Source organism: Stegodyphus dumicola, chromosome X1 (assembly GCF_044657685.1).
Source record: "Stegodyphus dumicola isolate Sdum_Otavi_A_Nest chromosome X1, ASM4465768v1".
NCBI lineage: Eukaryota > Metazoa > Arthropoda > Arachnida > Araneae > Eresidae > Stegodyphus > Stegodyphus dumicola.
Window position 1 is genome coordinate 99,763,086 of NC_140780.1, and position 27,339 is coordinate 99,790,424.

The window sequence follows — 27,339 nt, forward strand, 5'->3', positions numbered from 1 at the left end:
GCTGATTGGATGAGCCTCGTGACGCACACATATGTATAAATAGGGCTTCTGGTCAAGGTACCAAAAAAAAAGAACGCTTGTGAGATGGATGCTAAAATAAACCTACCACTTTATATTCCAAAATTTGTCTCATTCCTGTTGCCCCAGCTGCACAAAACAAATAATGTATGAGAAATTACATTTCATATATATATATATATTATGCTCATTAAAAGTAACTATTTCAAATGAAAATACAATAACTCTTACAGTAATATTTAATTATAACTTTGTATATTCCCCAAAGTGAAACATATATAATGATTAACAATTTTGAAATGGAAAACATCAAAAATATGCTTTTTGAAAAATGACAAATAAAGTTAAGTAGTATAAATAAAACATCTGCTCAAAATTTATGGCATAAACTTTTCAAGCATATTTATAATTTAACTTTTCTTGCTTTTAAAGAAGTAAAATCATCAATAATTTTTTTCAAAATGTATTTGTTTACTTAACTCATGTTCTAAAGAGAGAACAGCCATATTTGAAAGTTTTTCTTGGTTTGGTGAAAATCTCATATACAGTACAAAGTCCGAAATCCGGACTCGTCAGGACTTTGGAGATTCAGGATTTGGGATTTTTCCGGATATTAGATCATCAGTTTAAATCTAGCAAGATGGCATGTAGAAATTATAAAATTAAAAATATGAAATCATGATTTATGAAATAATGAAGTATTTATGATCTAAAGGTTATCAAAATTTACAAAAAAAAAAAAGCTTAATATTTATTTGTGGTACCTTTCCGTTTCGCCGGCGCAAATCTCGTCAAGCACACTTAATTGGCGACAACATACAGTATACACATAAAAAATGTTAACGAATGTTAGTTCTAAGAGTTTTTTATTTTGAAAGCATAAACATTTTAATATGGTTTAAAATTTTAAAAAATGCCAATAAATAAAGACAATAAATTTGTAAAAAGACATTAATTTAAGAATTTACTATGCTTTCATGGTTCAACATCCTGATTCGCCGGTTCGTATCATGTGACTCCAAGTGATCTCATCTCACGCAAACTACGCTACAAAAATCTAATTATCTCAGTAATTATCGATATTAATTTCAAGTTAAATTTTAATTTAGAATACAAGTTTAAATGCAATTTACGAATAGCTTACTCAGAAATTATGTAAAACTGTAGTGCTTTACTTCGCTAGTGCATTCTCATTAGAATTGATAAATTTAACTCTTTATTTTGCCTTTTCTATATTTCATTTCGGGTGAATATTTAATTACCGCGAATCGTCTTAGGGCATAAAATTTAACTATCTTGCAAAAATTCTATGTAGTTGTATGCCAGTATTGAAAGAAACAATCAATCTGATAAGAAATGGTAGCGACTTGTTTTGAAAATGAGGCGTAAAAGGTTAACCAGCGAAGATATTCCGTTTGGCATCAGTTGTACCATTATTGGCAACTTTATCGTTTGCGCTGGCAAAACGGAAAAGTACCTTATTTGTTTATCTCATTAAACATTTCTTTCAATGCAAGTTGTTTACGTTGCTCCGTTTTTTGTGGTAATACTTTTTCTTTAATTCTGTCTACAGACATAATCTCTTGTTTAGTTGCATTGTTGAAGTTCTGTAACTGCTGTTTCGAGAATTCTAATCAAATGCGCATGCATAAAACCTAGGAGAAAAACATTGTTGGTGGTTTTGAGGTCCAGATTTTGGATCATTCCGGATAATGGACGTCCGGATTTCGGACTTTGTATTGTAGTTCTTTTTGAGTTTGCTAAAGCTTCTTTCCCCGCTAGCTACAGTAACTGGCAATGTTAAAAAAATTCTTAACGCTGCTTCCAAATTTGGACAGGACTGAACTAAATTATAATCATGAATTATTTTTAAAAGTTCTAAGCTTGTAGCTGCTTTTGTGTCCAGAATTATTGAAATAGCATGGTTTTTAAAACTAGATATTTCTGTCTGAATTTCTTCAGCATTCATATCATTTGGATATTTAAGTGCTAAGTTACAAGCTGCTGCCTTTCAATTACTTAAATCTAATAACATTAATTGTTCACCAGTTAGAAACTGAAAATCGAAACAGACTTCATTTAACTTTTCGTATCGTCATTTCAATTGTGAAATTAAAACGTCGAACACTTCTTTATTTTCTACAAAAATATATTTTTCTGAAAAACTACTATTTATATCAATTGATTCCTCACAATCCGATTTATTAACTTTTCGTTTTTCTTTCTCTTCAAATTCTGATGATATACTCAACTCTAAAGCTGAAATTTTACATTTTTCAAAAATGCATCGAGAAATATTTTCTCTCATTTCCAGTAATGAAAGACATAATGCCTCTATTAAGCAGACGGCTTTATAGACAGTTATAGTTTTTGACCGCAAGGCTTTATTTACTTTTAGATTTTTTTGCAGTACAGTCAAAAGTCAGAACTGGACTCATCGGGACTTCGGCGATTCCGGATTATAGATCATCAGTTTAAATCTGGTAAGATGGCATGCAGAAATTATAAAATAAAAAATATGAAACCGTAATTTATGAAATAAAGAACAATTATGATTTAAAGTGTATCAAAATTTACAAAAAAAAAAGCTTAATATTTATTTGTTTACTTTATTAAACATTTCTTTCAAAGTAAGTTGTTTCCTTTTTTATGTGATAATACATTCTCTTTAATTCTATAAACAGACATAATTTCTTGTTCAGTTACAAAGTTCCGCTGTTCAAGTCCTATAATTGCTATGTCGAGAATACCGACTAATTTGTCAATCGAAATTTTTTCGTTTTCAATAACCTCTGTTACTTTCTTCGCTATTGGAAGCGAATTATAATGAAGAGGCATTTGATTTAAATCATATCAAAGACAGAGTAAATTGAGATGAAATACTACATTTAGTGAAGAATTATAAGCCGAATAAAATAAAAACATCTGCCCTGAAGATAAGGATAATGCTGACAGATCAACTTCCAATTCATTGCGCGCCGCGCCGTTCCCCCCCGCAGAGCAGTGTGAAATTGATAAACAGATTTCAGAATGGTTAGAGAAACAAAGGATATGCCTTTATCCATTTTTTGCAGCAATTCCACTTTTTGTTTGATGGACATCGAAATATACTTTCGCTTTGTAGATCCTTTGGGAGCTCCAGCATCGGAAATTCTATTTGACATAATCGAAAGTTCAAGCTTACTTTTATAAAATTGCTCTAACAGTCTGCAAAAAATAATAAGCCAGATCCACTTCGAAGATTAAGGAACAACGCAATCTGCAACATTAACTGAAAGAGATAATTAGATAATTTTAGCTTATACCATCTGTTATACATTAAACGCGCATGCGTAAATGTATTATGCGCATGCGCACACGCATATGTGCAGCCGTAAAGGTCTTACGCACATGCGTCAACGTGACGCATGCGCAGAAAGTTTATAGCTTTGAGGTCCAAATTAATGACTTTTGACTGTAGTAAGTTCCACGCAGATAACAAATATAAAAATTTAAAATTAATTTGTTTCAAAATACAGTTATTTTCAGCCCACTGCAAAGATTTGTGATTTAATGCCATATCTTTCAATAATCTATGTACTTCTGTTATTTGTAGATCTAATTCTTTAACAGCATTTGCTCTTGATGACCATCATGCATCTGTATGACCTTTTAATGTTGTTTTCAAAATGGACATAATTACATCCCATCTACTAGTTGAAGATAAAATCCTCTGTTTAGAGTGCCAAAACATATTAACATACTTGAATTTGTTGAAGCAGTGTTTCTGCATACTAAATTTAAACTATGAGCCGAACAAGGAATATATGTAGCTTGATCATTTCTTTGGCAAATAATGGCTTGCATGCCTTTGTACAATCCATCCATATTGGCCCCGTTACCATAACCTTGTCCTCGAACATTTTGAATGTCAAGACCATCCTTTAACTTATAAATAATTTCATTTGTTAAACCACTACCATTTTTCTCTTTTGTTTCTATAAAATCTAAAAAGTTTTCTTCAATAAATATGGATTTGTCTATTATGTACACATATCTAATAATCTGGCAAAGTTGCTCATGATGTGAAACATCTGGTATGTACAATCAACTATCAAAGAAAAGTATTTCACTTTTCCCCACCTAGACCGAATTTCAAATCGAACATGATTGCCTAAAAGTAATATAAATTCATCTTGTACTTTATTAGACAGGTAAGAAACGAATCTCTTTCTGTGATTAGCTATATAATAGGCAATATTTTTATCATCATGACTTATTAATTCAATTAAATTTAGGAATATTCCTGCACTTGAACTGCCAATAATTTCATGTGTACATCTAAGAGGCAAATTGAGTTTTGCACCCAACAAAGCGATGTCTAATACAACGCGTAAGATATGTCGCCACTTTTCTGTTTCTTATTCTGCTGCTTTATGCAGGGAATCATCTATGAAACCACCTCCTTTAATTTTTTTTTCCCACAGCATTTCCATTAAGATAAGCATCATGATAAAACATAGAATTTTCGTGATCGGAAACTCGATTTAAGTTTTTCCAATCTTTGAAACCTCTTTTTGGACTGGAAATAGAATCTGTGGTACTACTCTTATATGCACCCTCAGGTTGCCAAATGCGGCGATATGTGTTGTGTGCTGATTTTTGGCACAATTGCATGTTCTACGATGGTTTTGGGGGCGATGTTGGTTTCTATGGCAATCCTTTTTACGTGGAAACTTGGATTTTACTGTAGTGGCTTCAGTTGCTAGTTGGTTCGTATGGTGTGTGGTATTTAAGTGATTTATGATGCAATGAAAGACGTGTTGGCAAAATTTTAGTCGCGTGCCTGGTACAACTATTTTTTCGGGTGGCTGGAAATTCTACAAGTATTTAGGAGAAGAAGGTTTTGAACATTTATTTGTGAAAGATAGTATTAATTTTGTGGATAGTGAGTCTGGCTGTCATATAAATTCGATAGAGATTACGTGGCGGCTTGTTAAAGCTACGTTGCCTACTTATAATCAGAAATGCAATTTTGTGTTTTATTTGGTGGTGTATATATTTTCCCATCATTGTTCTGAAACGGAAGAAGATGCTTTTAACAAATTTGTGGTGAAATTGTTTTGGTGATGTTTGAAATTGGTATTTCTGCTGTTCGAAGAAGCAGTCATTCATGGTAAGTGTATTTTATTTTAGTCTTGTTCTTATTTTGTAGAATGTTATGCTCAATGCTTTTTTAGTATGAATTTCTGTCATTATTGTTGTTTTTTGAATTGTTTGAAATTTATTTGAATTAGTTTATTTTGTTAATTAGTGCACAATGCCTAGACTGTGCAATTCGTAGATGTTTTTTAAAGTTTAAACAGAACGCTGTGTACATGATATTCTTTGAAATTTATTGTTGTTATGTTAATTTATTAAAGCGAGGTGTGCGTAGTTTGTAGATTCCTTCACTACCTAGATTGTGCAATTCGTAGATGTTTCTTTAAGTTTAAACAGAACATTGTGTACATGGTATTCTTTGAAATTTATTGTTTTGTTAATTTATTTAAGCTAGGTGTGCTTAGTTCATACATTCCTTTGCTGCATAGATTGTGCAATTCTGTGATTTTTGTTAAGTTAAAATACATCGCTGTGTATATGGATTTTTGTCAAATTTTTTTGGTTAGAAACTTTACGTTTTTGCTACCTAAATTTTTTTTTGTTTTTTTTTTTTTGTTTTGGATTTTAAACTTAAAACTCACGCGTGCAAAACTGCGTTTTAAATGCGGTTTTGCGCGCGTGAGCTTGCGTTTTTGGAAACATTTTAGGCTTAAAGTTCAAAATGTAAACAAAAAATTTAGATAGTAATACGGCATCGTGGAAATTTGTCGGCAAAAATATTTGGCGAGAAATTTGCTGCCAAGCAAGGGCGTATATAAGAGTACTTCCGAATCTGCCTTACTTTTAGTAAAAAGAATGCATAGAAATCAGAATAACGACAGTGATCTTTTTGAGTAAATAAGCGAGTTGTGATGTATTACTTCCCCATTAGAACACTTCTTAAAATACCATTATCTGGAAAATCTTCTGCCATTCCCTGAAGTAAATTCTCTGAAATCAGCATCTTGTCCTTAATCTGGTCCATGTTCTATTAAAAACATTTTATTTTGTCTGAAATTGTTGGCCATGATGGAGGATCATTGAAGTTAATCAGTTTAACTGTTACTTTATTCTCCTCATTTCCAAAAACTTAATTTTTTTGCTTTTGTTTGAATCAAAGTTGCTATATTCTCCAACTTCAACCGCATTTTCTTCTCAACCATTTGTTATTACTTTTTATGATTAATTACTTATTTCATTTGAATTTCCGCATTTCACCAGCCAGCCTTGTAACTGTAAAGCGCAGCTTTGATAAATGCAATTTCTTAATTTGTTCCTTCTTTTGTATTCAACACCACTGGGTTTTTTCGATACCAAGATAAGAGTTGATGCACCAAACAATTTTCTTCAGAAAGTTATATTTGCCAACTTGATATTTTCAGTGAGACAAATATACTTTCATAATCAGTTCATTTCAACTTCAGTAAAATTTGTCTTTAGGGTTAATGGTCTCAGTAAATGAAGAACAACGGAATGCCATATTTAAAAAAATTATTTACAATACTTACTTTGAAAACAACAATATAGTCATAAGAGATAAGAATTTAACTGTGCTTACTAGGCAACACTATCTCTGTAGAAAATTGTGAAGTTCGGGTTGTTATGAAATGAAAAATATCACATACTTCAATACGAGCTATGGTTTTGTTATATAAAGTTTGCAATGTTGTTTTACCACAGTTATGTTATTAATGCATCAAAATCCATTATAATTCTTAATTTAAATTACTAATCCTCTGTGCACTGCAGTATTAATGAAACCCGAGTATGGTTATTATACTGAAACCATTTCGCATTTTTAAAATTATATGAATATGTTTCCATCATTGGCTGAAATTCTCTTATGTGCAACGAATTTTATAATTCTTTCATTTCCTTTTTTCTTTTACCTTTAACGCAGTTCTACCAAAAATCCTCTTCAGTATGTTAAGTAAAATTGTGACTTTCATTTTAAGCATTTAAAGAGATATTCTTGATCGATGAAATTCTTCTTAATAACTATTAAGTAATAATTTCTATATTTCTGGTTTTTCCATTAATGTTCACATTCAGAAGTGGCCGAAGGGTAACACAGGCAACTGGTTCAAACAGTTTACTGTAGTGATTGGATTAACTGCATTTAGTCTTCTGTACCTTGACTATCAGACAGTTCTATCATAACATCCTCCACGAAAGCATCGCTTCTAAAGCATAAAGAGTCGCGAGCATCATTATAATAGATTAATCAATGAAATCAATCTTTAATATTCACAGAATCTTTCATCAGTTAAACTATCCACTCCCAACGGAAAGTTTATTTGAGCTTGAGCAGAAATTCATATGCCATCTAATTTAAATATGCCAATAGTTTGGCTGTCAGACACTTTTTTCCCTAACAATCTCATGATATCTCAACAATAAAAGCATAAATTTAAAACTAAGAAAATTTAATGATACTTCATATTTTATCTTTACTTTTATTGCACCTCATCAATTAAGAAACTTTTATGTGTTAAATTTCATGACTACGGTGTTTATCATTAGCTTTTATTAACAGCAACGAGTATTTCTTAATTTTTTTTAGCAAGAAACATATCTTTTAAATATACAGTACTATTCCGTTTTAGGGACCGTAAAAAAATTGCAGTGAAAATGTATGCGCAAAAGCGCCAAATCTAGTAAACATGCCCATTTAACAGTGCACCAAATCTAGTGTACGTGCTGATTTCAGATTGCAGAAGTTTATATAGTTCTATATTTCTTAAGATGCCACTGAAATACTAGTTTAATTTTTAAATCCTTTTTTGATACCTTATAGATTTAACAATTTGGAAACTGCCCATGATGAAAATTCTGCAATATAATTTTGGGTAAAGTGCAGAATCACCCACTGCTTGACGCATTTTTAAGAATTGCACACTCGGTATCCATGTACACATCGACCTATTTTCACCTAAAAAAAAAATCCCAGAATTGCACACACACACACAAAAAAAAAAAAAAAAAAAAAAAAAGACACTGTGCACACCCTTGACTTTATCTATGTACACATCAACCTATTTTCACTTAAAAAGTAAAAGAAAATTGAAAAAATTCCAATTGTTTTTACCCTTGTAAAAAGCGGCAAACAAATAAGTGAGCCATTCTGCACTTTACCGAGATTTTTTTCAAAGAAAAGGCATCATTCATTATAGAAAATTATGTTTGAACAACCAACGAGATGAAATTAGGCTTTAGCGATAACTCGGTAGCGAAATAGCGATGCAGGCATCCATTCAGTTATGTTTAGCAATTTTTATATAACTTATAATAATGATCTGAAATAGTTATTTACTCTTATACTTCCATTCAATCATGTTTAGCCCTTTTTTATATAAATTATAATAATAAAAAGTATTATATGAAATTAATCTTTCATCTAAATTTAAAACATCAATCTTATATAGTTATTTACTATTATACTTCCTTTCTTGCATTAGGGTTGCCCCAATTATTTTTGGCAGCACTGGCATCAACAATAGTTTGGCGATTTTTGACGGCCCTCAAAACTGAATAGTCCCAAATATACTTTTATATCGATCCCATTAGAGTCAATGGAACAAAACTAAATTTGGTACTATTCCGTTTTGAGGACCGTAAAAAATTTGCAGCGAAAATGTATGCGCAAAAACGGCAAATCTAGCAAACGCGCCCATTTAAACACTGCACCAAATCTAGCGTACGCTCTGATTTCAGATTGTGTAAGTTTATATAGTTCTATATTTCTTAAGATGCCATTAAAATACTAATTTAATTTTTAAATCCTTTTTTGATATCCTATGGATTTCACATTTAGGGAATTGCCCACGACGAAAAGCCTGCAATAGAATTTTGGTAAAAGTATAGTTTAGGGTACCCCTTGGTGAAACTTGGCAATTTTTGGCTGTACATGGATACCGATTTTGTGCAATTCTTTGACTCATTATTTTGGCTTGCGAAGCGCCGCTACACAAAGCCAAAATAACAAGACAAACAATTGCACAAACCCAGTATCCATGCACACATCGACTTATATTCACTTAAAAAAAAAAAAAAAAAAAACGAATTGCACAAAAATGGCATTGCACACTTTTACCTTTATCCATGTACACGTCGACCTATTTTCACTATAAAAAAAATCCCAGAATTGCACAAACTTGCATTGCGCACTCCCTTTACTTTGTCCATGTACACATCGATATATTTTCACTTAAAAAGTCAAAGGAACACCAAAGGCACAATACAGGTGAACAAAAAATACATAATCTCAATAAAATACATTTTAAACCAAACAATAAAATAACGTAAAAAAGGAAAAACATGTTATACATTTAAGCACTACCAAAAGCAAATATTCACTTACCATGATTTTCGAGTTCGCTTCGTACACCCAAAGCCACATAAAAATCAAAATATCAATCATACTTAAATGATTTTTTTCAAACCAGGTACTCTTTCTGATCTCCGAACGCTTCACATAGTGACCAGCTGAACCTTTCTTCCTACAAACCCATTCAAATCCATCTAAACAGTTTTAACACACACCACAAAAGTGCTTACAAAACATCCCGTGATTCAAAATTTCCCAGAATCATGCACCCGATTATATCACAATAGGGTTTTCAACTACTCAGGCTACCATAAATGAAACAACAACTTGGCAATAAATCAAACAACAACTTCGCGATAAATCAAACAACAACTTCGCCATAATACAAGGAGTACCTTAAAGTCCACTTTACCCAGAATTTTGAGTAAAGTGCAGAATCACCCACTACTTGACACGTTTTTAAGAATTGCACATACTCGGTATCCATGTACACATCGATCTATTTTCACTTAAGAAAAAAATTCTCAAAATTACACTAAAATGGCACTGTGCACACCCTTGACTTTATCTATGTACACATCGACCTATTTTCACTTAAAAAGTAAAAGAAAATTGACAAAAATGCAATTGTTTTTACCCTTGTAAAAAGCGGCAAACAAATAAATGGGTGATTCTGCACTTTACCGAGAATTTTTTCAAAGAAAAGGCATCATTTATTATAGAAAATTATGTTTGAACAACCTACGAGATGAAAATATGCTTTAGTGATAACTCGGTAGCGAAATAGCGATGCAGGCATCCATTCAGCTATGTTTAGCAATTTTTATATAAATTATAATAATGATCTGAAATAGTTATTTACTCTTATGCTTCCATTCAGTCACCTTTCACCTTTTTTATATAAATTATAATAAAAAAAGAGTATTATATGAAATTAATCTTTCATCTAAATTAAAACATCAATCCTAGTTATGTACTTGTATACTTCCTTTCTTGCATTAGGGTTGCTACAATTATTTTTGGCAGCACTGGCATCAACAATAGTTTGGCGATTTTTTAAGGCTCTCAAGACCGAATAGTACCCTAAATTTCTTTACGTCAAAATCAATTAATTACATTAGAGTTAGCCAGAACAATTTGTTTTCAATCTTCCACAAAGAACTCAAAATTTTAAACCTCCTTTTTTAGTCCTCTAAAACTGAAAATTTATTTTATTGTTTCAATATAAACAATAGAATTATTAAAAACATTTATCTTGCCTTATATCTTTACATCCCAATTGACAAAGAATGAGCCAATATATTTAATCCTTCAGCATCTGCTTCAGAAATAATTTTAAATGAAACAACCCATACAGTTCCCGTGCAACAAGAGTGTGAATACAAGCCAAAACGTCGATTCATACGTCTCATTTATTGGAAAATTTTACACACACAAGAAAAAGCAATAACTAATAATATGGTACATTTCATTTTCAATCATCCTTGTTTATTCTTTGGATGCTATTCCAAAAGGCATTTACGAAATTGCAAAACTCAGCAGTTATGTCGCAGTCTATGTTCAGTTAGTGCACTTTGGCAAGTATGTTATGACTAAAAAGTAAAGAGCTGAAGTCAAACTAATGAGAGACGGCAAAGAACAACTAATGTCAGAAGTGTAATATTTTCTATGAAAGTTTAGTCTATTCAATTCGTTAAACAAAATGTAATTAGTTCCTTTCAGTAAAAAATTTTAATGTTAGGAAATATATACACTACTGTGAAAGCTTTGTGTCTTTTGAGAATAAATTAATGCTATTAGGTTTTTATCTTTATCTTTTTTTAGCTGGATTGTTTATAACACATTCTTTTAACTGATGTATTTCGAAATTAAAATTTAAAAATCTTAAGTTTTAAAAATAAATTTCTGAATTTTTCATCGAATAGCTAATTAGCTATTTCTATATATAGCTATTCTATTTGCTCACCTGAGGCAAGTGCCTCACCTGCCTCACCCTCGTCCCGGCCCTGTGTCCTCGTTTTATTTCGAATTAAAATGTAGTTTATTGAGATTGCAATTTTTCTGATAATCTGATCTGAAATAGTCATTTACTCTTATGCTTCCATTCAGTCATGTTTAGCCTTTTTCATATAAATTATAATAATAAAAAAGTATTATATGAAATTAACCTTTCATCTAAATTAAAACATCAATCTTAGATAGTTATCTACTATTATACTTCCTTTCTTGCCGCTATTATTTTTGGCAGCATTGGCATCAACAATAGTTTGGAGATTTTTTACGGCCCTCGAAACCGAATGGTACCCATAAATCTAATAAAATATTTTTTCAAAACATTTGTTTATATTTTTTGTCTTATTGTTATTATGTGCAATTATTTATGTTATGATTATGTTGTATGCTGTGTATTATAGAGAAGAATAGACTTTAAGATTCACAATAAAGAACAGTGCAATACAATTTATATTCTTACTGAAGCAAATTTATCTAGAGCTGAATTCACAATGAAGATGAATGTTTTGTAGTAATTTTGAATATCATTAGGAATTTTTAGCCACTTGAATGACTGGCACAAATTTTAATAAAATTATTTGTCAGAAGCTTTTACTTACATTCTTTTATAAGCTGTATTAGTGATTTGTATCTGTTGAATATACAGCTAAATAAAAAGTGATCTGTGATTATGTAACAAAGCAATACTTAAAAGTTTTCACAAGATGTAATAGTTCTACGACTGAAAAGCTCTATCTCACCTTCCCACTCTGCTGGCAGGCTTTGTTGCCAATCATCTTTTTCTTTAGGGACGAACCAACGTGTTGGAGTTTTTCTTAGGCCTCCTTTCCCTTTATGAAAAAAGTTTAAACTTCAGAAAAATAGGAATAATAAAACAACAATCAAGTTACATACTCTACATAACAGAATAGACTACATAACAGACTCTACAGAATATTACATTTCATTTACTAAAATGTTTAACAAAGAATGCTTCAGCAGGAAAAGAAAAATTAACTATGAAATAAAATACTTTACAAAAATTTTATTGATGTGTGAAAAATAAACAGTGGAAACGAGGGAGGAAGTCTGCTTATTATGGCATAATAAGCATTATAAAGGGTCACTTGGAAACGGTATTAAAACATTTTGATAGTAATGCAGAACAAAGTCCAAAATCCAGATGTCAATTATCCAGATCACCAGAAATTTTGGCAAAAATAGAGAAAGAATTAGATTTTGAGAGTACTGTCTCACTTACTGGTTTTAGCATATGCTAAACACTTCATGCACAGACAGTAGACATTTTTTCATATAGCAGAGCATATGAAGGGTCCTGACTCTTAATTTCAGTTTGACACTAAATAAAACACTCCACATTTAAGAAACACATCCATTCATAAGCATAAATTTATATGATCAATAATTTGGTTCCACAGTTCCCTTTTTGCTTGGCATACATCTCAAGGCAAAACAGTCTAAACATGATCGCTGACACACCTAGTATTAAATAACGTATATTCCTTAGCCAATAATTTTTATTGTTTTTGCTTTTATCAACGTGTGACTATTCAGTTCATGACAGCTTAAGAAATGACTGACACAGAGATTTTTAAAACAATTTTTTTCCAATATTAGCAATTAAATATAAAACAGCATGGTAACCTTGTATGTTGGCAAGGAGAAATTTAAAAGAAATTTTGGCTAATCTTTGGAATATGGTAACTGGTAGTTTGGCGACATTTTGGTAAGGTGTTAAAGGTTACTAGCTAGGACTTTAGCAGTGTACATGGATAAAGTTAAGAGTGTACGCAATGCCATTTTTGTGCAATTATGGGATGTTTCTTTAAGTGAAAATAGGTCGACGTGTACATGGATACCGTGCATGTGCAATTCTTAAAAACGTGGCAAGCAGTTTGAATTTCTGCACTTTCTCCCAATTTCGCACCTAATCTTCATCATGATTAAGCACTTTTGTTCCATAAAACTTCTAGCATAAGCGTAATTCGGTTAGCAGATTGTTGGAAAAAAATGTTGAGCTTAAAAAAAAAAAAAAAAACATGCCTTTACTTCGTGAAAACAAAATGGCGTCCAAACAAAAACTAGCAGGTTGCTAGGGTTGGTCGCCAAATTTTCGCCAAGTTACAATAATCCAAAGATTAACCGAAATTTCTATCCATAAGCAAAAAATAAGCCAAAAGATTACATTTAGTGCTGTTTGAATTAAGAATACCTAATTTATTAGTCAGATAAGTATAATTCAGGAATTTATTCAGGTCTCAGATATGTATATGCAGAAAATAAACATAAGTATAAAAAATAACTAATATAATCCAAGGATTAACTTGATAGAATCAAGACAAAATTTAGCGGAATTACGTCTTTAGTTATCAATCTCGTGGCATACTGCCAATCGTATATAGAGGGGGTTTAGTTAAGGAATTCAGCTATGCCAAACCAAGACACTGAAATTTGTAGTATGGTTCTACATCCAGAAAATATCGCTAACGATAGTGAAGAAAAGTAACAAACAGGCTGCTGAGAACAAAAAAATTTTGATCCGCAGTTTAGTGGGAATAACAGGACAAGATAACGGAACTTTATAATTAAACAGGAAATTATGTGTATTTATAAAAATAAAGTATTAGCATACACAAAAAAATGTATCTTAAACAACTCGTATTGAAAGAAATGTTTAATAAAGTCAACAAATAAATATTGAGCTTTTTTTATAATTTTTATTTCCTTAAGATCATATATGCTTCATTTTTTCATAAACAACTATTTCATATTTTTTATTTCATAATTTCTACATTTCATCTTACTAGATTTACACTGATGATCTAAAATCTGGAAAATTCCAAAATGTGAAATGACAGAAGTTCCGACAAATCTATTATTATAAAATTTAATAGTTCCTGATTATTCACATTCCCAATGAAAATTAACAAAAAAGTATTCACGAGGCAAAGCAATGTGTCATCAAAATAGTTACATGGGAACCCACTATGTCAAGAAAAAGTATTTATGTGAGAACCCCAGTATGTCTGTTTTGGTTAGTTTACAATGCCAAATTTGTGTAAGTCTGACCTTTTAAATAAAAACAGACTGCTGTGTATACAGGGAGAACAGTACTGCAAAAAAGGATTTCTCAAAATAGTTTAAGTATTTTATTACTGATGTTTCTTGCCTTTTTTTATACTTATTGATTGCTCGTTAGTGTGCGGGTATTTTGAGAACTGGTATTGCCTTTTGTGCATTAGCTTCTTTTCATGTTAATCAAAGGGAGGAGGACATTGTAATGAGATGCAAAGTTGTACATTCAATTATTTCCTTGTGATATAAGAAGAAACTGCTGTTATTTATTAGTCTAAGTACAGTGGTGTAGCTAGGGTGGGGCAAGGGGGAACATCTGTCCCCGGGCGCAGCATCCAAGGGCTGCCAAATTGATACTACAAATTCTTGGAACACAGGAAGGGTCACTGAAAATCTTAGCTATGATTCTGTCTAAGTATCAAAATAAAACACAAGACTATAAGTCAGAAATATAAATTTTGTGGGAGAATATTCAGAACTTTCACTGCATAAAATGTATACAAGCTATTTTCCTTTAAAAAGTCGGCCATAAAGGTATCCCTCCCCTTAATGTCCATGTGCTTAGAGGTATTTAAAACCTGTCAGGATTTTTGAGTTAACGTTGATATGGGAATGTTTCATGAAATTCTTTTACTCATAAAATCTTCAAAGTTAAAAAAAAAAGTTCATAAAATCTTTGTAACTCTTTAATCTATTATTTTCTGAATCTGTCCATACATACATGGTTATCATTATAATTAATATAACAATTATATGCCTTTTCTCTCTGCGAATGCAGAAATTTTGCTAATTTTAATTTCTGTTGAAAGACACTTTGTAATCTTTCCATTCTTACATGATGTAGGCACAGGGAAAAAAAAAAAAAAAATTAAACCGATCCAGAGATATCTGATAATGTGAATCAAAATTTGCTTTAACAGTGAACAAAGCAGTGACCAATACACGTTGAAATTCAAGCTCGTGCAATTATCTGCCTCACACAAGTATCCAAAAAGGGTCACTGCAAGCACCAAACAAACAAATTTTTCATCAAACAATAAACAGACAATTCCAAGGAAAAGATAAAATGATCAAACAGAAATTTAAATCAGCTATTTGTAAGATTTTCAGAATGGATATTATGTCTCAGAGTTTTACTTTTTATTAAAACGGGACTGCTGGTAGACCCATGCAGACAGTTGTATTATTCATTCAAGATAACCTATTATGGTAAAGCATGAAAGAATCAACCCCATCTTAGCAAGTGGGTAAAAACTGGCTCGTATTCACATAACATGAGATGAAAATAATAAAACCCTATTTAGATAGACCATTCACTGGGAAAAAGCAAGAATGAACTACTAGTGTTCAGAAGACTTATCCATCCCAATTGAGCTTCCTATGACTGCGCTTCAAACCTTGCTTTAGAGCGGATGACAACATTGTGCCTGCCCGATTCTTAACTCAACCTCTTCTGCGGACTAAGTACCAAAGAGTCTCACGCGCTTACAGCCAAATAACATTAAGCAACAGAAAATGATAGTTTCAGTTGCAAGGAGAAAGGTAAGTCTCTAAAGTGCAGTGATTGTCCCACCGTTGATGCTTTAAGCTGCTACAGCGCATATTACAATAACTTGCTTACCCTTTCTGCATTAACGTTTTGAAAGATATAACTTCAGTGCATAATACAGTACACATATCATTAAAGGTAAGAAATTAAGTTAATCTCGTACCTTTAATTAATAAATAATTTCGCACCTTTATTAATAAATAATAAATTTGTGAATGTATTCTGAACACATTATTTCACAGTTCGATTGCACATACAAAAATGAAGAACTAACTTGGAGGGCTTTCAAAATATTTGTTTCCATAGTGATCTTCGCCAACATGTATTTGCTTTTGAAAAGGTACCCTAAGGGATTTAAAAAAATTACTTGCTATAGTACGCCATACACTTCTCCCTGACGACATCTCACGTTCACTACTTTTTTTAGCAGCAAGTTGCCAGATACTACAATTCACTTTTTACCGTTACTGAAGTTTAAATTTCCCACAAATCATCGTTCATATCTCTTATTATTTTATTTTATTTATGTGTTTATTATTTTATTTATTTTTTTGCAAAATGATCGCTTTCTCTTCCATATCATTTTAACTGGTGCGACACCGGGGTGTTCAATCTTGAGGATCAAATCCCATTGAAAAAATTCAAACCTTTGAATCTGTTACTTCGATATAGAATTGTTAAGTCCGAATAACTCTGCAGGATTCTGCATGATGAATAAGGTGATATCAGGCGCACTGAGTCTCACAAATGCAAAATAAAAAAAAAAATCTGAACGTCTTCAGATTTTAAAATTACGTCCAAAGGGGCGTTTTTTTAACGCTTTGTGTGCTACCTTTATTTATTAAATATCATGTTCTTTGCACTTAAACCATAAACTTCAGTTCAATAGCAATGTCGCAAAATAATTTTAAAATGAGCATATCTTTAGAATTCAAAAGCGTTCGACAGGGTATGGCACAAAGGCCTTATATTCAAACTCAGCAAATTAAATTTCCCGGACCATTTCATCAGACTTATTGCCTCCTACCTAGATAACACAACCGTCTCGGTCAAAATTAATAGCAGTCTCTCCTGTAGAAGAAGTATAATTGCACGTGCACCTCAAGGATCAGCACTTTCCCCATATTTTTAAAACATATATATATATACTCACGCTATTCCACGAAATCCATCAATAACAATAGCGCTTTTCGCAGATGATACAGCTTTTTTAACTTACGCCTCCACATTAACTAACGTCTGGCTGCAACTACAAAAGTATCTAAATCAAATTGAAGACTGGCTCACAAAATTGCAAATCGCAATTAATACCCAAAAATCCAAAGCAGTTTTATTTAGAAAAGGCAAATAATGAAAGACCTCCCAAACCTATCATTTTCGAAGAAGAAATAGAATGGATAAACGAAGCAAAATAGCTTGGAATAATACTTGACAATAAACTCACTTTTCGTAAGCAATTTAAAGCAAAAAAACAAAAACTCAATTTCACCAGGGTCAATATGCGTCCTCTCCTAGGAAGAAGAAGCAATCTTTCCTAAAGAAACAAAATCATTCTTTATAACCAAGTTTTAAGACCTGCATTACTCTACGGATGTGAAATCTGGGGTCATGCCGCAAAGAAAAATATAAAACAACTTTAAGTCATTCAAAATAAAACTTTAAGAGAAATCACTGACGCACCCTGATTCCTCCCGAATTCACGACGATCTCAAAGTCAAGCCCATTAACGATTATTTAATAGAAACCGCAGCTAACGTCTTCAATAAAGTCAGAAACCACAATAATCATACAATTGCCTCTTTAAGAAATCGCCCCTCCAATTCTAAGCAAAAATATCCAACGGATATACTAACCGCCCTCAGCAACCAGCAGAAGAGCTTAGCTACCAGGGTCATTGAACCGAGCCAAAGCCGTGTGAAATAGAAGCCTTCCCAACCAAACTGTGACGTCACGCAAGTTGGGGAAACAGTTCGTCGCGATTCCCTTGACCCACCATGTGCTTAAAATGCTTGGTCAAGCAGTCAGTACTATCTTCTACTGTGTGTTTGTGCTCTTCTGGTTCTCTCGGTTTGATTATCAACAACTTGATAATTCTCTCGGATTATTTTAACAAAATATGGTGAATACATGCTGTATTCCGAATTGTAAGGGTAATTATCCAAATGGCCCAATTGTATCTGTTTTTAGTTTCCCAAAATATCCTGAACTGGAGGAAAAGTGGTTAGCAAAGATACCGCGAGATTGAGCCATTACCTCATTCCAAGGTAAGTTTGAGTTTTATTAAAAAAAATTTTCTCTTTTATTTTACCTTTCAAAATGTGGTATTAGTTTTGAATTGATATTAAATTTTAAATAATATTTAAATAAGTATAGAATTCCGATTTTATGATAGAGCATTAATACTTTGGCATAACAAATTATTACTTATTCAAGATACTAATAATAAGTAATTTAAATTACGTTTTACTTATATTTGTTATTCTTAAAATAAATTAGTTTCGCTTAAGTCAGTTTATGATAAATAAATGTAGTGAAAAGAATGAAATCCATATCTGTAAATATATCTCTTGTCTTTAGTTATGACTATTTGATAGGGTACGAACTGCGCCAAATTTGATCGAAGATACCCGTCCCCCGCTTATTTAATTCACGAACTGTGCGACGTTTCCTGTTCCCTATTTCTTTCCCAAGAAGATTGGGTGCTACAAAAAGTCATTTATCGCCATTAATGGGACATTCTGTTGAGACTGACCTTTATTTTCGTTTATCAATATAGTAAAAATTGTGCATGCAAAACAAATATTAATTTAAAGTCTGGCGTGTGATAAAGTAAAAATAAATTTCTTTTACACTCATTTTAAAGTTTTATGATGATTAAAGGAATGATGAGCCAGATCTTTTTTATTCTCTGTAAGAATTAAAAACTTTCCAAGTTGTAGATTTTAGTCGCTGATATATATATATACCAGTTTCGAATAGTAAAATTGATAGATTAATGACATACACAAAACTGTTACATAATCAACCTATCAAATGTCACATTTGTAGCGCACCTTAAATAAGTTTCTTATCTAGATAAATATTAACAAACCTTCTTAGATAGCAGAATGGTTTTAACTTTCAAATTTCCCATTTTAGGTAAACAATTCTAATTTAATTAAAAAAATTCTCTTTATTAAATCTAAAAATTAAGCGTCTTAAGTCGTTCTAAATTCACTCTAATATTATTGCAATATATTCCGGTATTAAGCTTTCCATTTTTAGTCATTGAAGTTATTTTAAGGTTATTTAACTTTGTTACAAATTCCATATTTTAATACTAGAAACGTTTAAATATTTATTCTGTTTTCCACCTGATGTACTTTGGCATGCATTTACTTTCTAATACACATTTAATTAATAAATTAATAATTATGAGCATCAGCAGAATTTTCATAATTAACAAAAAAAAAAAAAAAAAAAAAAAAAAAAAAAACATCAGGCTCCCTTATATTTATATCCTGGAATTTTCAGTTCCCTTTTAATCGATTCCTTTTTCTCATATTGTTGCACTGTACTCAAGTTTTCATGTATGTAGAATTTATATACTACTTTGTATTGTATTAATGCGAATTTATATTTAAATGATATTTTTTACAAATTCTTGCATTACAACTCTAGTTAATAGAAGATGTTTCTAACACCTTGGCAAAGCTTAGTCTTCAGCATGTAGCTTATTTTCTAACCTAGTTTCAGGCTGAATTATTTGTAAAATTAATTACTTGAAATTATTTGTTAACAATGATGGTCGCTAAATCACGCTAATAAGATTTCTAACTATTGTAATTTATAACGCAACGAGTTTGCGTGATTTATAATATTATTCATTTATAATTTTTTCAGCAGTATTGAAATTAATAGCATATACTGATAATATTATACATTTAGGGCCCTAGTCTGGACACCGTCGAGATGGAAGAACGGGTCGTTTTTTGCGATCTACTCGACAGAGAGCGAGTCTGGTGTCATCGTCTCGATCATTACAGAGATCGACGCGTCGGAAATTTTTCCGTCAGTTGTTTAAGTTTCTGACTGTCGTTTTAGAGCTAAAGTGAGGACGGCGGGTAGTTTCTGGAAGTGCACTTAATGGATATTTTAATTTCTTAAGATTTGTGAAAAACTCGAATATTTCACTATAGAAATAACGCATTTGATGCTGACGATTCTAGATTATTTATGTATTCTACAGTAGCAATTCCTTAATTAAATTTTAGTGAAAATAATATATTTGGTGTTTTCCTATTTCACATATAAAGAAGGAGTGCATACTTTTAATTTAAAATTTTAATTTTTCAATAATGTATATATCAATGTACTTCATTTCATGTTTGGATGAGTAATTCATAAATTTTGAAATTTTATGTTTTAAATTATAATGTATTTCCCTCTACTTTTATTTTAATTTGTAGTGTATAAAAATTAATACATTAACACGTGCATTAAAGAATATGCAGTATATAATTCAAATTATTCATATCCTAAATTTAACATTTACATTAAATTGCTTTGAGTTAAAAAAATTATTTAAGTAGTTTTAACTGTACTGATATGAATGTCAGTTTCCAAAATCTTCTGTATGAAACAAGTTAAATTCCTGTATAATTTTCGGTTAAATTCTTATAAATATTATAATGCAAGATTTATAATTAGTTGTCAGATTTTTTAATGTGGTCTGCTTTTAGATATTACATCAGTTTTGTATTTTTATTCAGATCTTAAAGTGCTTGGTTTTGGTTTTATGTAATTACGGCAAAGCCTCGAGGGCTATCTGCCTAAAGTGAGGGTTGCCTTCGTGCAGGACTTTCTAAGGGAAACTAGCTCGTATACACGTAACACATGGGGAAAACCACGAAAACGCCCATGCAGCCAACCCGTTCGCGCGATTCCAACCTTGCACCGAACTTCCAATGTTCAGGGATTTTACCGCTCGGCCACTTGTAGGATCGATTTAAAAAGGGTATAAATAAGAATATGTACTGCAATTTCTTTCACTGCATCTGATAATATATATACACATTTATTTATTTAAAACAGATTTTGCGTGCCTTAACCTTCTATGTTTCTGGAAGTTACCAATGATATGTTGGTAATGAGGCCCATGCAGCCAGTCCGTTTGCTGGATTGCTCGGACCGCATTACCAGTGTTCAGAGATTTTACTGCTTGGCCACTAGTGGAATCGATTTAAAAAGGGCATAAATAGGAATATGTACTGCAATTTCCTTTCACTGCATATGTTAATATATTTATAAAACATTAATTATTTATTTAAAACAGTTTTTGTATGTCTTAAATTTTTATGTTTTTGGAATTTACGAGAAATATGTTTGTAATGAAGCCCATGCAGCAAGCCCGATCGCGGGATTCGAACCTCGGTCCGAACTACCAGTGTTCAGGGATTTTACCGCTCGGCCGCTAGTGGGATCAATTTAAAAAGGGTATAAATAGAAACATGTACTGCAATTTCTTTCACTGCATATGCTGATATATTTATAATACAGTTATATATGTATATAGTTATTTATTTAAAAAAGGTTTTGTATGCCTTAAATTTTTATGCTTTTGGAAGTTACCAGAAATATGTTGGTAATGATAAATATATTAGTAATGACAGATACATTGATATATTGGTTATTAGAGATATGTTGGTAGTGCAGCCAACCCGTTCGCGATATTCGGACCTCGGACTGAACTACCAGTTTTCAGCGATTTTACCTCACGGTCGCTGGTGAGATCGATTTAAAAAGGGTATAAATAGGAATATGTACTACAATTTCCTTTCACTTATATATATATATTATGTAGTTATTTATTTATTCAAAACAAGTTTTGTTTGCCTTAAATTGTTTTGTTTCTGGAAGTTACCACAGATATATTGTTAATGACAGATATATTGGGCTGAGAAATAAATGTCCAGTTGGTGCATTTGAGAGGTTACATATGCTATTTGTTCTGGTATTTTCACCAAATAGATAAATTTACATAGTTTTCAACAAAACAAAATCCAATTACGATTCAATCGAAAGTTTGGATTTTCTGGTGTCATCAGCGCTGTAGGATGGTACCCACGTATCTATAATTGCACCTACTGACAAGGAAGAATGCCAGAGTTCATTTATATAAACAGAAAAATCATTCCATTATCTTAATATGCAGCTGTTATGCAATTTTCGCTTCCATTTTATATAATATATATATGTTTATGTGTGTGCATTTATATGCAAGATGATATATTTTGTGATTTAACCTATAGTTATTTAATTCTTTTTATTTTCCTTCCCATTACTTTTGTTAAAAATTTCTTATATTTTTACTCACTAGTAAATCGTCTTTTAATGCATCAATTCAAAGTTTTCTGTTCATTGGTATTTTCGATACATGGTATATTTGTAGCTACGTGATAAGTATAATTCCTGAATAAATAAAATTATTGATATAATCATGGGCTGCTAAAAATTAAAAAAAAATTTTTGATTCAAATTCAATAGGAATATTAAACACGCGTACGCGATGCTATATTTTAATGATTTGATTTAGGACACTGTTAAGACACTGTTTGATTTAGGACCTTTTAAGACAAAAAATATTTTAACCATAAAACTGTTAACAAATAGTTTACAAACATGTAACCTTTTAGAAAATTTCCATTTTGCAAAATATCATACGTAAAATTATGCTTACGCTCTTCACATATCTGCAGTTTTGTGTAAAATATCCATTGACTCTTCCCATTTCTTTTTTCTGTGCTCTTTACTAAATGTTCTGTCAAGTTTATCACTTAACAGCTGCAGAGTTTTTCGAAAAATTTCACCATTTACTCCAACTGATTGGTAATTTTTTTTGATACCGCCATCCTCATTGAAAACCACGTGCGAAGCAGCACTTTTGACAACAAACTACCCCCCTTTTCCTGAGCCTCGAGCAATGTAGAGGTGAGACAGACTGGTTGCTATGCAATAAACGTCACTTCCGCACGGAATCTCCACTTCATTTTCCGCCGACGGAATTTGAAGGGGTCAGACTCGCTCTCCCGTTTGCTGTCGAGTGGAAAGAGAATCCCAACTGGTTTTCCGATATCGATCTCGACAGGTGTCCAGACTAGACCTCTTAGATTACAGTGTTTTAGATTTCCGTTGCCTTCTTCATTGATGCTTGTATGCTACATTCCTAATATTTCATAATGGCATACTTATTTGTATGGCATACTTATCTATGTTTAACTCATTCACCAAACATGTAAATCTATAATTCAGTCCCCCTTTTGTTTTTACATGTGCTGTATCTTCTACTTTCTTTAATATATTGTTCAGCTTAATTTCGAAAGATCTTACGATCAAGCGGAAAAGTCACTAAACATTGGTAGTTCGATCCGAGTTTCTAATCCCAGAGATACTCCAGTTTTTTTTTGTACTTATTTACCGTGTAAAAATGTAGCGTAAAAGTTTCAGTTCATGAAGTAAAAATACTTTTTAAATTTATTCTTTAAAAGTACTGCAAAAATTTTCACCTTTACCTTAGCATATCTTTTTACAAATTCCTCTAATAAGAAAAAATAAGGAAAGAAATTAATTCGGTTTCGGTGATTGATACCTCGGTGCAAATTATATGTAACATTTTTCCAAAAGCATAGAGTTTATATGGATATCAATAAATTAAGGATTATTTCTCCATCTAATTTTCTTAACATGTTTGTTCCAGAATTTTCTTTTCACACTGTAGCGCTTTATGAGTTTTCTATAACCATTCAGTTTCTCTAGCCATGGCAACTTTGCATACCTTCTGACAAGTAGTTATATTTTTAACCACTGTATTTTAATTCCTGTTGACTATCAGTACATTATTCACTTGTTTCACAAGTGCAACTTTTATTTTATACGCAAATCTACGTAAAATAGCATTAAAACTTCAGTTATGCTGAGCTCCTCATCGATTACTTGTTTTAGATTGAATGAAATTAAGCTAAAGGTTACTGTTAATTAGCTTGTTATTAATTTAATTATACATTTCTAATTAATTATATGTTCAGATATTTCCAGGTATATTACTCAAACTTTTGCATCCCAATTTTTAATTTTTGGTTAAAAAAATAAACTTTTATTTATTGAGAGGCCTGACTGATTATATTAATTTGCAGTATTGTTTATCTAATTCCTTTCTTCTAGATAAATTTTAGAAAAAACTTCTTAGCATAATAATTTAAATTTATTTACAATTTATACGTCAGTGTTACAGATGCATAGTAATGTTGTTATAATAGATTTCCTGCTAAGCTTATTATTTTATTTATATTGATGTATTTTATTTAAAATTGTTTTATTGATGTAATTTAATTAAAATATAATTTGTATGCTTTATAATTATTTAATTTATGATATTATTATAATAAATGGAAGATGTTTGTAATGCTAATATGTATGTTTACCAATGCCTTTTATTTTCTTTGTTAGCTCTCGCATTTATTACTGTTATTCAAGTAATTAGCCTGCTTGTTAGATAGTTTTTTACTTGGTCTTGTGATATGTAATTCTATTTATTTATTTTTATTTTCCTCTTGGCTACAATTGGCTTCGAAAAGTTAAATTGTAACCCTGTAGGCAGCAGGGGAAAGAAATTCTGATTGGCGCAGTTGGACTATAGCTCGATGCGGGGGGATTTTCATTAGCGCAGTTGGAGTACACCCGACTATTTACACCAGCCCTGAAAATATAATTTTATAAGAAATAAATCATTGGTGTAATTTATATACTTTTAAACAAAAATTCAGAAAAGAGTGAAAGTTATAATTTATCCCATAAAAGAGTATAAGTTTAGATTATTTATCCATTAACTTTACATTGAAAATAAATGCATTTAAGTAGTTTTAGCAAGAGGTAAAGTACTAAATTATTCAATTAATTACATTACATGAAGAACAGAACATATTATTCTCCTTTATGTAAGGCTATTTGGATAGCAGAAACATTTTTCCTTTACAAAATGCATTAAAACGGCAATGTACAGATTAGTTGAATGAGTGCTTTTGTGATTTATTCGTTTTTGTAACATGTAAAACATGAAACAGTTTTCGTTTGGAAATGCTCCACGAAAATATCTATTCTCTTAGGCAGATAGTGCTTCATTTTAATTAACCAACATATCAAATATACGAACTCGAAAAGTTAGAACTGTATTATGTGATCTGAAATCGACAGCGTATAATGGAATTAATTTTCTTTCAGCCAATGTAATTAATTGACATTAAAGTAGATTTGGATGACGTAAATTTGCTAATTATCACTTTTTATGCATGATCATTTAATTGTTGAAATATATTAGGGAGTAGAATGCTATGTGATTGAATTTTTTTTCTTTTATTTTTCGCTTCTTAATAAAACACATTCGAACATCATAAAAATTGAAACCAAAGATGAAATGAGCAAAAAAAAAAAAAAAAAAAAAAAAAAAAAAAAAAAAAAAAAAAATTAACTTAATGATTAAAGTTAATACAAACTTTTTGTTGCAAAAGTTAAAGTAAATTATATGATGTTTTAGGTGTGTGAACTTCATTTTGCTGATGCTGCCGTTAGACGCACTACTCAAGCATTTGATGAAAAAACGATGAAAACTATAGAAATAAAATTAAAACAACCTCGTTTGCAGAAGGATGCTGTTCCTACTATTTTTCCCAGTTGTCCAAAGTATTTATCATCTATTTCAGCAGGGCGAGAGTCTGTAAGACAACACCAGACTGAGCAACGACACATAGAAGCTGCTATCGCTGAAAGTATTAAATATCAAAAAGAGTATGAATCTAGATACAATTTTAATTCTTTCAGTGACTGTTTAAAATGCATAAATAATTCTGAAATTCCAGATGGCTTCATTTTTGTGCATAAGGAAAATAACGTTTATTTTTATTTTGTAACATATAGCCCACCGACTGCAGAAATGGTGTTTTCAGTAAACATTAATTCTGATTTACAAATGACAGCTTTCACAAAAGATATCCCTATTAATGTTGTAAATAAAATCGGTCTACCATTAAGTATAAAATCTGTACTTGAAATATTTGATGTTCTAAATTATTTAAAACTCAATATAAATGTGCCCACTGATAATCTTGAAAGCTGTATTAATTCTACGAAACATTGTTTAAATAATTTGAAAAATTTGGTTAATGAAGAAAAAAAAAAGTGCTGTAAATTTTTTATGTGACCAAGTATCATTACTTAGTAGCAGCACGCAACATAGTATGTATTCTCATGAATTTTTAATATTATGTTGTCTCATTTTTACGATTTCTCCTCATGCGTATAGATTTTTTAAGACATTCATGCATATTCCAGATTGCTGGATGCATAGCTACTTTCCCGCATCCAAATACTTTGCTACGATTATGTTCAAAGTATAACTCAAATCCCATTTTAGAACAATCAGAAGATAATTTTCTTAGCTATATTAAATAAAAAGAACCATTTGTAACAATAGATGACAAAAACTTCATACTTTTTATTGATGAAATACATGTTAAGCCTTACCTCGATTATAAAGGAGGTAGGATTTTGGGTTTGAATTTTTTGAATGAAAATGTAGCTAACAGTGCATTTGTATTTATGATTCAGAGTATATCATCGAAATATAAAGACGTTGTTCATATACTACCCGTTAAGAAAATCACAGTAGATATATTATTTCATACATAAAAAAAATATTTGTGGACTAAAAGAAATTGGAATACACATTTTCTGCATTATAACTGACAATAATGCCATAAATCAGAAAGCTGTGTCATGTTTTGCCGATCCTCCAAAGTTTAACATTGTTTACCGTTATCCCATGTCGAATGAAAAAACATTGTTTTTATGCTCTACACTTTGTGCATTTAATAAAAAGTAAACGAAATAATTGGTTAAATTAAAAGAATGAGGGAAAATGTATGTTTTATCCTCCATTTGCATTGGTTGGAGCAAATAAAGATAAATTAAAAACAGCTTCACTGCAAGTACTCCGAAAACTTCAACTGACAGACAGATCACCTAATTTAATATATTACGGATACAGTTTAACCTTAAAGTCTTTAAATCCTAGTAACTTGGAAAGACAAAATGTGAAATTTGTTGTGGAAAGTCTGAAACTTTTAGGCCAACAAAACAATTGGCCTGACTGTTCTTCCACAGCTGAATATATACATATATTTTTCTACCTGGTTTGAAATTATGA

General features: G+C 31.2%; 1 protein-coding gene across 7 annotated transcripts in view; it reads right to left on the reverse strand.

Moving 5' to 3' along the window:
• LOC118197302 (NADH dehydrogenase [ubiquinone] 1 alpha subcomplex assembly factor 2) overlaps nt 1-16,546 on the reverse strand; it is a 76,774-nt gene extending 60,228 nt beyond the window's left edge. For 2 of the 7 annotated variants that reach the window (XM_085808540.1, XM_085808541.1), the window contains exons 1-3: nt 16,378-16,546; nt 12,220-12,309; nt 107-147 (exon numbers count right to left, since the gene is read on the reverse strand). In XM_085808540.1, coding sequence (XP_085664666.1) covers nt 107-147; nt 12,220-12,309; nt 16,378-16,507 — 261 coding nt within the window. In that variant the 5' untranslated portion in view covers nt 16,508-16,546. The remainder of the gene's footprint in view (nt 1-106; nt 148-12,219; nt 12,310-16,377) is intronic. The other 5 variants (XR_015038761.1, XM_085808536.1, XM_085808539.1 and 2 more) reach the window with 5 other exon arrangements.
• Nucleotides 16,547-27,339: the final 10,793 nt, after the last annotated feature.